The sequence below is a fragment of the Rana temporaria genome, chromosome 6, assembly GCF_905171775.1.
Source record: "Rana temporaria chromosome 6, aRanTem1.1, whole genome shotgun sequence".
NCBI lineage: Eukaryota > Metazoa > Chordata > Amphibia > Anura > Ranidae > Rana > Rana temporaria.
This window is the reverse complement of record NC_053494.1, coordinates 128841027-128854708: the sequence shown is the minus strand read 5'-3', so window position 1 is coordinate 128854708 and position 13682 is coordinate 128841027. Positions and strand designations below refer to the sequence as shown.

At 41.1% G+C, this 13682-nt stretch overlaps 1 protein-coding gene across 2 annotated transcripts in view; it reads right to left on the bottom strand.

Annotated features, from left to right (window-relative positions):
- The window catches only part of LOC120943822 (1-phosphatidylinositol 3-phosphate 5-kinase-like), a 136666-nt gene that overhangs the window by 7217 nt on the left and 115767 nt on the right, over window positions 1-13682 (bottom strand). For both annotated transcript variants that reach the window (XM_040357371.1, XM_040357372.1), the window contains 2 exons: window positions 4654-4782; window positions 4297-4558 (listed from right to left, as the gene is read on the bottom strand). In XM_040357371.1, the coding sequence (XP_040213305.1) occupies window positions 4297-4558; window positions 4654-4782 (391 nt within the window). The remainder of the gene's footprint in view (window positions 1-4296; window positions 4559-4653; window positions 4783-13682) is intronic.

The window sequence follows — 13682 nt, the reverse complement described above, 5'->3', positions numbered from 1 at the left end:
AGAGCCTCTCCAATCCTATGGAACACCTTACCCCAATCTATCCTACACACCCCTAACAACTGTATTTTCATTTTCTCCATCACCTCATCCCACACAGCTATAACCTTTTGTTCCACTTGACCCTCCCTTCTAGATTGTAACCTTCAACGAGCAGGGCCCTCCGATTCCTCCTGTATTGATTTGTATTGTAACTGTACTGTCCTGCCCACATGTTATAAAGCGCTGTGTAAACTGTTGGCACTTTATAAATCCTGAATAATAAATAATAATATTCGCATTTGCTGCAGCCATGATCCTGGTATAATCACTTGTCCTCTTGGACATACAGGTACGTCCTAGGAGGGGAAGTAGTTAAAGCTGAATTCCTAAAAGCCAAACACTTTTTAGGCAATTACTACAAAACGTTTTTCCATTTAGGATAAATGTTTTACTTAAATTTGTAAGCTCCTCTGTCAAATAAAAAACACACAAATGCAACCACCACATCTTAAAATTGGCAAGCTGCCAATATAAGATATCAAATGTATGTTTATGGGGTTAAAGGATAAGTTCACCTTCAAAAAATAAATGCACATTTTTTTGCTGTTAAAAAAATAAATAAAAATAAAATATATGTGCATTTACTTTTTTTTGGAGCCTAAAACATTGCACCAGCACCATGCAGGCCTCCTGCAGACCATCAGTGTAAGCCGTCTGCCTGTACATTGTACAGGCAGGCAGCTTCACACTGACAGGAAGAATCAATTAACTACCACAACAGAACATTGGTAGTTCACTGAGAACTACAAGCCAACCTCAGCAAAGGAACTGTTCCCAGTACTGCTGTCACACAGAGCAGCTGCAGAAGCGGGAACATGTTCCTGAAGGTGAACTTAATCATTAATACTGTTTGTGTTAATGTTGGAGAGTTTCCTTCACTTCCTGTCTGGGGGAAAAAAGTTCTTCTGTAACGGAGCCCCCGACAGCAGTAAAACCCAAACAGGTATTCCAATCCTTCCCAAAGGTTTATACAACATAAAAAAAAATAAAAAAATAAAATAAGAAGAGGGCGTACCAGCCTTGTGCATTATCCCAAAATAATTTATTGATAAAAAAAATGTAAAATACTACTCACAAACATGTGATGAATAAAAAGCCTGTAGAAGCCACTGAATTGTGGCAATCGGTCCTAAAACCAACCGTCTCCAGAGAGCAGAGGGGAAGACCTCAGAACCACTGCTGGTTCACTTAGCCATCAATGGTTCTGAGGTCTTCCCCTCTGCTCTCTTGAAACAGTCAGTTCCAGGACTGATTGCCACAATTCAGTGGCTTCTACAGGCTTTTATTCACCACATGTTTGTGAGTAGTATTTTACTGTTTTTTTATCAATAAATTTTGGGATAATACACAAGGCTAGTGCACCCTCCTGTTTTTATGTTTTCAACAGAGAATAGGGCATTTTCAAATTTCACATTTTAAGAAGTCTAAACTTGTCAATTAATTGCAATGTTAGATTTTCAAGCTCATCAATATAGCTTAACACATCGGAAGGTAATGCTTCCCAAATGAGAGATAAGCCTAGGCTACTTTTCAGAAGAACACACTGTCTTGACAGAGCTGTATTGGATAAGCCTCAATAATCAAACAAAGAGTCATTCGGGATTCCAGTCAGGTAGATGGTTTTTGTTCTCATTATTTTTGTGAAGTGGAACACTTAAAGCCATACAAGTTTTTCATCAGGGCATTACCGTAAACTCTATTTAAAGTATGAATTATTAAAATGCACACAGCAGTGATTGCCCATTTATTAAATGGCATACATATTTATAAATGCCTGTCCTAGGTTTATGGGAAAATGCATAAATAAAACAAAACAAACAAACAAAAAAACGATATCAGAGGCCATTATACTACACTACATTTAATCTACACTCAAACTTTCTTCTGCCTTATTCAGAATACATAGGGCTAGATTCATAGAGAGTTACGCCGGCGTATCAGATACGCCGTCGTAACTCTGAATCTACGCCGTCGTAAATTTAAGCGTGTTCTGGAAACCAGATACGCTTAAATTAGGCTAAGATACGAGCGGCGCAAGTCTCCTACGCCGTCGTATCTTTGTTGCATATTTACGCTGGCCTCTAGGTGGCGCTTCCGTCGATTTCAGAGTAGAATATGCAAATGAGCTGGATACGCAGATTCAGAAACGTACGTGCGCCCGGCGGATTTTTTTACATAGTTTACGTAAGGCTTTTTCCGGCATAACGTTACTCCTGCTATATGAGGCATAGCCAATGTTAAGTATTGATGTCGGGACAGCGTTGAATTTTACGTCGTTTACGTAAGTCATTCGCGAATAGGGCTTAGCGTAAATTACGTTCACGTCGAAAGCATTGACTATTTGCGACGTGATTATGAGCATGTGCACTGGTATACGTTCACGGACGGCGCATGCACCGTTCATTAGAGACGTCATTTACCTGGGGTCATGTTTTATTTACATAAAACACGCCCACCTCTTCTCAATTAGAATTCGGCGTGCTTACGCCGACAGATTTACGATACGCCGCTGTAACTTAGGGCGCAGGTTCTTTGTGAATCCAGCCCCAGCCTCACTAAGTTACGGCGGCGTAGCGTATCGGAGATACGCTACGCCCGCACAAACTTACGGCAGGCTTTCTGAATCTAGCCCACAGTATATTAATCTCTACTCATGCCCTGCATATCAACCTAGTAAGATGGTCCTAATGTCACTTTCACCTTGTGTTTAAAAGAGGAAAGTTTATAGAATACCTTACGTTTTAAACCCCACAAAGTATTACTTAGGGCTCTACAAATATCTTAACAATGCAGTCTCTGAAACCTGGAAAATCTCTCCAGAAAGTGTCTGTGCCTCCTCATTCTATCTCCATAGTTTCCAATGCAGGGGCCACCTATTTGAGTTACAAAACAAAGACTTTCTGTGGAGCTCTCCATAAACCAGGTAAATCAAAAGGCTACTCGCAAAGAATGGTTGCTTGGTATCCATGGCTGTGCTCTCCATTGGTTTGAATCTTAACTATCTCATGCACCTTCAGTGTCACTTACAACTCTACTTCCTACTCTCAAACACCTCATACCATTGGGGTCTCCCAAGGTTCTGTCCTATGACCTCTACTATTCTCGATTTACACCTTCTCCCTGGTCAGCTGATAGCCTCCCATGGCTTCCACTACCTTTTCTTTGCCAATGACACCCAAATATATCTCTCTACCCCTCAGCTCACCCCATCAGTCTCCACACATCACTGATTTACTAACAGACATATCAGCCTGGATGTCACACCACTTCCACAAACTGAATCTATCTATCTAAAACCAAGCTCATAATATTTCCTCCCCCACGTGCCCCTTCCCCTGATTTCTCTGTCAAGATCAATGGCACAACTATCAGTCTGTCCCCACATGCCAGGGTACTAGGGGTAACCCTAGACTCTGAACTGTCCTTTCAGGCCTACATCCAATCTATCCAAATCATGCCGCCTTCGGCCCTCGGATTCCTCTTGTACCAAATTGCAATGCAACTGTAATGTCTGCCTTCATTTTGTTAAGCGCTGCGCAAACTGTTGGCGCTATATAAATCCTGTTTCATAATAACAATAATAATCATGTAGACAGTCAAGTAGGCCCAGTTGTTCATCTACTTCTTAAAGCATCAGAAAAGCTACTGAGGAATGATTGTAGGTACTTGATGCAGTGGTTGAAACTAGGCCATTGCTGAGCTATGTTTTTCAGAGCGTGCAACCTCTAAAGAATAGAGAGAATAGTGACAAATATCAAATGATGAAGGCCAGAGACTTGCTTAAACTGAAATGAAGTCCACAACAGCTCAAGAATGGTGTGCTAAAAGGATCTTCGAATTCATAATTCATCAAGCATTAATAACAGTGGGTGACACTAGTAGAAGTCCATACCTTGTGTCAGTAAAAAATAGACTACAGAAAACATGGGATCACCAAACCCAAGGTTAGCCTAGTTTGCTACATGAATCTCTGGATGCATCATAATTTGTGTGAACAATTCATGGTGGAGTTAGCGGTATAAAGATACAGGAATGTTTTCTTGGTATCAGCACCCCCGTTATTGGTATTAGATAAGAAAAGATGTCGCCAAGCGCACAAAAAGTCCAATTTAAGAATCGTATTGCATAACCTTTTTAAGCATTTAAATATTTTAGAGAACATTGGCATCTGTACAAACATACATGAATGCTTAAAATGTGAATACAAGGGCAACAAAAATGAAGGAAGCATACACAAAATAGAATGTATGTACTTACCAATAATTCCAACTACAAGCTCATCAGTGGTGTCATCTCGTCCCACTAAGAGAGAGTAGTCAATGATCAGGTGGCTGGATAGGAAGTGGGAGTCGCTGTGTATGGAGGCTCGAAGGACAGACTTGCAGTGTGACCGGATGTACAGGGGGTTGTCACGCACCAGTTTCAGCAGATTTTCATCTAGCAACACAACATCACAGCTCTCCTTTCCAGTATCTGTCTTCACATTCCTGTTCCTCAGGGAACCTTTCAGATCAAAAACCTAACAAAGGCAACCATAGCATGAATTTTGTAGTTTACAAAATGACAGTGCCTTTAGGAATATATAATAAAGCAGGATACGGATATTGATGTTACCTGTGCCATTTTGCGGCCATAAAACAAGTTTTCCATGACTAGCAGATCCAACTTCTTCTCTGTGTTGTTCTGAGAATTCTTGTAGCCAATCCTATACACTCCTAGAATCTTGGCAAGTGCTGTTGGCCTCTAAAAGATGCAAAAAAACACAATATAAAAAGTGCTGGCACGGAAAGTCAGTAGGACTAGTAGAAACATAAGAAAATTAAATCAGCACTACAGCAAGACATACAGTTGTGTTCAGGAATTATATCACAGTCTGTAGACCAAATAGTTTAGGAAACAAATACAAAAATATCATTACATGCAAGTTAATTTTTCTAACAGAAAAAACATTTGACAGAATACTGAAAACACTTCCTTCCGCATATTGTCATGACTTCAAATAAAAATACAGTATTTTTAGTGAGCAGGTTATTAATTATTCCTTGCTCAATTTAAAGTTACATATGCCTGAGCTATAAACATTTGCATATTCTTAACCACTTGACCTCTGGAAGGTTTTATCCTCTTCATGACCATAGCATTTTTTGCTATTCAGCACTGCACCACTAACTGGCAACTGCTCGGTCACGCAACACTGTATGCAAATTAATTTTTTATTTTTTTTTACAAAGTTTTCTTTGGTGCCAGTTTTTTTTTTATTATTATTTTTTACAATATAAACAAAAAAAAAACGCAAAATGTTATATATTACACACATACATTGTCTACTTTGTTATAAAACATATCCAATGAAAATAAATGTAATTTCTTCATAAATTTAAGCAAAAATGTATTGTTACAGGTCTTTAGTGTATATATATATATAAAAAAAAAAAGCCCAATAAGTGTAAATGAATTTAGTTTTTGTGACTGTAATGTCGTCTACAAACTATGATTATATATATATATATATATATATATATATATATATATATATATATATATATATATATTATATATAGATATACTGCAATTTACACAGCTATACTGTAATGGTGGTGATCAGCGACTTATAACTGTTCGGATGGCGGGCAATTTGGCGATAACCAAAACTATCTGGAAGCGTCACTAACAGACATTGCTAGTGACACCAATACAGTGATAAGTGATGATACTGTACACTGACACTGTACTAAAGGAAACTGGATGGGGCAATCAGGGGGTTGTGTGCCTAACAATGTGTAGTGTCCTGCTTTTTTTTTGAATAAACAGCCAGATTGCTGTTCGCAGTACAGAGTTCTAGGTTTTTGTAAACAAAGAATTGTGTGCGTAATTGGCCACAGCCAATCAACTGACTTCAGCCAAAATCATTGGGCGAAATCAGCTGCCTAACTTGTGCTGGGTCCAAGCACAGCATGGGACCCCAAACCCGGAAGCAAGCTGGCAAGATACAGGTACATTTCCAGCCTGCCTATACTGCCAGTCCACAGTAAAACTACTGTGCACAGGTGGCAAGTACAGTGGAACCTCGGATTACGAGCATAATCCATTCCAGGAGAATGCTCGTAATACAAAGTACTCGCATATCAAAGTGAGTTTCCCCATTGAAGTCAATGGAAACTAAAATAATTTGTTCCGCATTGACTTCAATGGCATGCAGTACCGCATGTGGCCAGAGGTAGGGGGCGCCAGAGAGCCTCGGAAACACACGGAAAGGCCCGAGGACAGCTCGGCTGACCTTGGCAAATCTCAGAAAGGCTCGGGAACAGAGTATTTCCGAGTCTTTTCGAGCATTTACGAACTGCACCGATCGGCTCCAGCACCCCCTTCAGGCCAAACGCGGTACTGCACACCGCTTTGGCTTGAATCCTGCTCGTTTTGCGAGACAACACTCGCAAACCGAATTAGGATTTAAAAAAATACAGTGCTCGTATTGCGAAAGCTCGTTAACCGTGTTACTCGCAATTTGAGATTCCACTGTAGTTGGTGGAAGTCCAGTCAAAAATGAAAAATGTTCTATTAAATTATATGCAAAATATCTTTATCTTTGACATTATTCATTTTCCAAATATCGGTTTGTGTCGTTTAGAAAGTCTAATCAAAGCCAATCAGCTTCTTCCTGTTGTACAACCTTACTTCATTATTTGTGAATTCTGCATGGGAGCCTCTCACTTCCTGAAAACGTTGTCCTTCTCTAAAACACGCCCCCCCCCACCCAGACATGCCTAGACCTGCCCAGCCCCACCCTCTTTTTTAAACAGACATGCCTAGACTTACCCAGCTCCACCTCTTCTCTCCTTTACAGATCTCCTCCTGTCTTCATAGCCTCGTGGGCACTATGATGGCATGGTGTGACACACGCCCAGCTGAGGGAGCTACATGTGAGTAAGTTGGCTACAAATGAGTTTAAAGTGAGTGTAAAGCTTATTTTTGGAAAATATACATGTCATACTTCCCTCCACTGTGCAGTTCGTTTTGCCCCGATCCTCGACTTCTGGGGTCCCTCAGCAGCTCCTCCCCGCATCATATAACTGCCTAGGACAAGCACTCTCCCAGGGCGGGTTACCTTGCAGGCGCACTCCCGATTCCAGCATTTGGTGTCCATAGGCACAAATGCCTGACTCGGCCCCGCCCCCACATCATTCGATTTGATTGAAAGCAGTGGGAGCCAATGGCTGCACTGCTATCAATCTATCCAATCAAGAGCCAGGACCCCGTGCAGAGAGGGACAGTGCCTCTCCACCGAGGGAAATACGGGGCTCAGGTAAGTAAAGCGGGGGGCTTTACACTTTCTGGATCAAAGTCACGTTAAAGGGGTTGTAAAGGAATTTTTTTCCCCCTAAATTGCTGCCTTTACCTTAGTTCAGTCCTCCTTCACTTACCTCATCCTTCGATTTTGCTTTTAAATGTCCTTATTTCTTCTGAATAATCCTCACTTCCTGTTCTCCTGTCTAACTACACACCGTAATGCAAGGCTTTTTTCCTGGTGTGGAAAAAGCCTCTTGAGGGGGGAGGGGGCGAGCAGGAGTGTCAGGACACCCACTAACACACAGCCTCTTTTCTATCTGCAAAGTAGAGTGTGTCCTGACTTGCCTGCTCGCCCCCTCCACCCTCAAGAGGCTTTCTCCACACCAGGAAAAAAGCCTTGCATTACGGTGTGTAGTTACAGACAGAAGAACAGGAAGTGAGGATTTCTCAGAAGAAATAAGGACATTTAAAAACAAAATCGAAGGATGAGGTAAGTGAAGGAGGACTGCACTAAGGTAAAGGAAGCTATTTAGGGGAAACATTTTTTTCCTTTACAACCCCTTCAAGGTCGCATAAAAGCATTGTAGGTACCTTTCTAAAAGTCACTGATTTTCAAAGTCGCATAGATGGGAATGGGTGACCCCTGTGTCTCCCTTCACCTGTGCACATCTATACTGTATATGTGCACTGCATCCCCCCATCGTGGATGGGGCTATTAACTTTCTCATAAATTAGGATGTACAATGAGAGAACACTGGGCAGGAACCTGTGATCAGCTCCTCCCATCCTGTATACGCCCACTGGCTACACAGGAACAGTGCCCCTCCCAGGAAGTGAAGTCACTAGCTTTCAGGAACCACACCCACTGGCTGATTTTACTCTCAGAAGGAATTAAAATTGAAGTCATGCGACAACACTGGATTTTGCAAAATAAAGGTAGAAAAACTGGGATTTTTATCATTTTGAGACATTAGCTTACATTAATGATTGCAGGGGAGAATTTAAGTGTTAGGGTGGACTTTCACAGTCAGTATATGCACTTTAAAACAAACCGTCACTGACCTCTGTAGCTGCATTCACTTTGGAGCAATTTATTCTCAAAATTCTAAAGTATCAAAGGCACATATTTTTCACACATATTTTTGAAAACAATGTGCATTTAATATTTTTTCCTGCAGGAGACAGGAAAGGATTTCACCAGTGATCAGTAGATCAAGAGCACAATGTGGGCTACTGCAGACTACTTTAGTGTGATTTCACATGCGATTTGCACCTCCGATTTCATTGGGGCTTGCGACCTCATTTAACAGAAGTGTATGCAATTTGCAATGAAATTAAAAAAAAAAAGGTTTCTGCACTACTTTTTTCCAAGTCGCTGGGACATGGGTCATGGTGATTTGAATGGTTCCATTACCAGCAACGGATACGACTTGTCATACGATTTGGAAAAAAAAAAAATCGCATGACAAATTGATGGCTTAAAGTAAAATTTTCTGATAGTTAAGAACAGGTTAGGAGTGGAATTAAACTCCAAAAGTGCGTTAGTTATATTTTAACAAACCCCCACACTCCCTCAAGCAGAACTGCAGGTTATTTTTTCTTCTATTGCCACCCTGCCTGCTGCCATTCAGCCTAGGTCACAATGACGTGTCACTGGTCCTGCAGCCTCCTGGGATACTCGCATCACATCTCCCAGGAGGCTGCATGATGAGCAAACAGTGGGGCCGGGGGGCAGATCTGGTGCATCAGCAGAGCTGGCTACCTGCAACTGGCAGAGACAGCCAGCTGAAGACCACCAAGATGGTGGAGCGGGACCTACTGTATGGCATCCAAACAGTGGAATAATACTATGTTCACTGTGTGCGCACGCAAGTATGTGTTCTGAAGAGTGTCCAGGAATATAGGTAAGATGCGGGGGGAAAAAAACAAATGGGCAGTATCCTGCTGGATCAGAGAAAAACTAGTAGGGAGACTGGTGTCAGGATGTAATCCAATAACTATGCCAAAGATGCAATTACACTCCATACACATTAATATGATATACTTTGAACATTTTCACATTTACAATACCATTAAAAGCTTGGAATGATAAAAAAAATTTTTTTTTTTTAAAACATTGATACTTTTTATCGAAGTGCAGCCCCATAGCTAATATAATTACAGACCTACAATATCTCACAAAAGTGAGTACACCCCTTGGGTCGAATTTGGACATTTTCACTTAGGGGTGTACTCACTTTTGTTGCCAGCGGTTAAGACATTAATGGCTGTGTGTTGGATTTTTTTGGAGGGGACAGCAAATTTACATAATGTTATACAAGCTGTACACTCACTACTTTACATTGTAGAAAATTGTAATTTCTTCAGCGTTGTCACATGAAAAGATATAATAAAATATTTACAAAAATGTGAGGGGTGTACTCACTTTTGTGAGCTACTATACATAAATTGTATATGTAAAATAGATTAGCATGACATAAATCGTATTTATCCCCAAAAAATAACCTGCACAGTTAAAGGTTTCATAATACGCACTTAATGTGGCTGCCGCAAAGGAACCTGAGGAACCACCACCAGAGTCTGCATGACAGGTTTATACTTTACTTCTAGTGAGTGCCGTGTGTGTGTGTGCTATTACTTTAAATTAATCTACACTGAACCTGTGGCACCCCATCTTTTTTACATGTACTGGCTAGCAGGGATCACCCAAAGTCTTGCATTCCTAGAGGTGTCAAAGTCAAGAAAAAAGGTTTCTCACACATGCATTATTAAAGTGATGAACTCTTATAGGTATTTTTTGTTATACACCCCAAGTAACACACCTAATGCAATATTTTTATCCCTTTCGTGTTCTGCTGCCAGTTCAAGTGCAATATTCATTTCGTACATCTAAGGAAGAACATTAACTGCTTATGCACACCTACTCTCATACTGACAAGACCAACCGAGTTCAAGATTCAAGTGTACAAAAACAAAGTTTACGTGCACTTATCCCTTAGCATAACTCCTGACAAATTAAAATAAATTGTTTAGTTTGTTAAAGAGTAACAAAACCAGCTAATGCCTGCCACTATGAGCTTCGAAATCAGACTTCCCCCACAGTACTTTTTTTCTGTCACCAGATGTCCTCAGCCCGATTGCCAGCAGCATTTCAACCATTTTTTCTGAGCCCAGGTCATCCGGGACTTGCCCCTGACTCTCTTCACTTATCAGCATGCTTCTTTTCACAAGAACTGACTGGATCCTTGTACTTCTACTCATCTCACAATCCAGCTCTGCTATACAGAGACTGTGAAAGTCTGATAATTCAAATTCAGGTACCTACTTGGTTTGCATTTAAAAAATACAGAGGTACATTGTTTTTTTTACGCCTGTCTAGAGTTTAGGTTTAAAGGCAGAATATATACAACATGTTTACAAGCACTTCTATTCTAAAAGCAGAGTATATATTCACACACACACACACAAAGGTTTGCAGGCACTTATCTTCTAAAATCAAAGCTCACATTAAAGAAGCATTCATACTGTTATGTTTGGATCTTTTCAGATACAATAACACACTCCTATTACATCTGCACTTTGTACCGCTCTTTACAAAGCCGTCAAAAGAACAGAAAAGTGGATGACTCACAACAGAACAAAATTATAGCAAAAAAGACAAGCCTCTCACTACGCAAGACATCAAATGTTTTATTTGGGAACAGTGTTTTCAAGTCTCAGGATTGTAGCAAATTAAACTATATAAAAGTTGGTTATTAGGGACCACTGTGATGGCAACGTTATTTTACTAGTCAACTATAAAAAATAAAAATAAAATATACTGCAATTATTTATTGGTTCAACCAATTCTAAAAGGTATTTTTAAATGCAACTAGTGTTAAGTACTGAATTATTTGTGTACAGTATAGTAGTACTCCCAGTGGGAGAGAGAGGGGCCATATAAAAGAATAACCAGAGTATGCTACAGTGCATCATTTCTAATAGAAGACATGGTCACAGGAGGAGAGAGAAGAAATCAAAAGGTATTACCTCTTTACCAGTACTATACTGCTGCTATTTTACTGACCAATAAAAGGCTGGAGACCAAGCAGTCGATAAAAGAGGGGACTGACCTGGCTGTGATGTCTGGCAGGGTGACTGGATCACAAGGGAGACTGAGCAGAACTGCAAATCTTTTTGGCATACAAATATATATTTAAATTTAAATCATTATTGATTTAAATTGGACCACCTTGTTGCTAAATTTGGCTGTAGCATTTGATCATTAACCCCCCCCCCCCCCAACATAGAGATTACAATCTTGGATGCACGGATGCAAAGTGTTGTCATGGATGGTGGACAGAATGTACACATCTCTTATCCCTCCACTTCAGGGCCAACATCATTCCTCAGACTTACTGATCCCCCCCTTTGTAGCCTTGTGGGAAGCCCTTCCTGTTTGTTTCCGGTGGTACCACACTCCAAGATTTTCTGGGGGTACAAACGATCGTGCAGGTAAAACACAGCTAGACACAAGCAAAACAAAAAAGGTATACTTTGCAAACACCCACAGCTAGCCCAAAACTCCCATGAATGGTCACTGTCCAACCTTTAGCTAGCTTGACTGATTGCAACAATCACTGTGACACCCCATAATAATAAAATAAAGGGGTTTCACATACCGCTCAGGCCCACTTAGAAACTAAGGGCCCAATCTTCATCCTTCACGGGGGGTTCCTGTCACTTGGACCTTCAAGGACTGGGTACCATTTCATGTTTAGGGTCCACTCCCTTGGACCTGTACAGCACCCTGCAGGAAATGCCTTAGTGCTGTAGTGTCCAGGATTTCCACTCCGCAGGGTCCAGCGCCCGGAGGTCGCTTACAGACAAAACCTTGCAGAATCTCGAGTCTTCTTTGAAAGACTCAGGTAGCATTTATCTAACCATAAAAGCCTGTGTGAAATGGATCCGATCGGTCAATCCCTTAATTTTTGGAACCATTTGTGGAAATAGAGACCTAAAGAGAGCTCAACACCCCGTGTTATCCACCTTGCAGACACTGGTTAAAAACCCATGTGCTTCCTGTATGGGAGGGGTCACTTCCTGTCTAAAGACTTTTGGTCTATCGGTGTCTATTCACCTAATGACGTATAACCCAGCAGGTAATGAATATTAGCCTGACTATGTCCCATGATGTATGAAAAAGAAATATACACAGATTTGGATTATGTTTACCAAAGAAATGTAGCAGTAGAGGAACTGCAGTCACATAATTTCTAATAAAAACATTTTTTGCCATAATGAAGCTTCCTCCAACCACTTTGCATATTATTTTATATATACTGTAATTCTGTACTTGCTAAATATGCTGTAGAAATCTCCCTCCACTGAGTCTGGCTGCAACCATTTTAACTGTGGGCAACTGAAGCTGCTGCCTGCAAACTTCCTGGATTATTTATTCACACACACACACCCCTCCAGCTCTGCAGCTCTCATTGACCTTCTTAAGACTCCTCCCTCCCTGGCAAACTCTCACGAGAGTGATAGAGAGCTGTGCATGTCATAAACCTAGGCTTTCTACCAGACAATTAACAGGAAGTGGGCTGTATAGGGTATTTACTGGCAGAAAAACATGTTTTACTATCCAAAGTTAAAACAAAGGTAGAAGGTTTAATAGATGGAAAGATGAAAAAATTACTGAAGGTCCGCTTTAAGCAAATTCCTTTTTTTCTGTGAATGTCAAGTAGTCAAGCTTGGTTCTGCCCCTTCAACCTCCCGAGTCTCTTGATCAATGTCCTCATCTGACAGTCTTGTTGACAAATATAAAGGTTTGAAATGTGGGGAGTCACACCACCCCATTACAGGAAAAATTGGGACTAGCATATTGTCAAGTTTGCCCATTTCTTGCATGTGTATCGTGATTACTGCATATTTGCTGCCTGGCTCTATATTTTTATGTTCATTAAGTCACCGCCGTTTTGAGGTCTACACTACTAAAATGGAGTGCCCTGCGGACTTAAAGTGGCAGAAGGTTTTATCTTAATGAATTCTACGCATTAAGATAAAAAGCCTTCTGTGAGCAGCAGCCCCCCGCTCAGCCCCTTTAACTTACCTGAGCCCCATCTAGATCCTGCGATCTCGGCTGCTCCGGACTCCCCTCCTCATTGGTGGAGACAGCAGCGCGTCACCATTGGCTCCCGCTGCTGTCAAAGCCAGCCAATGAGGAGAAAAAGGGGGCAGGGCTCTTGGTCTGAATTGACAAAGGCAGCTGTGGCTTGGCTGCCCCCATAGCAAGCTGCTTGCTGTGGGAGCATTCAACAGGAAGGGGTGGGGGCAGGAGCACTGAAGACAGACCTGAGAAGAGGAGGCTCTGGGCT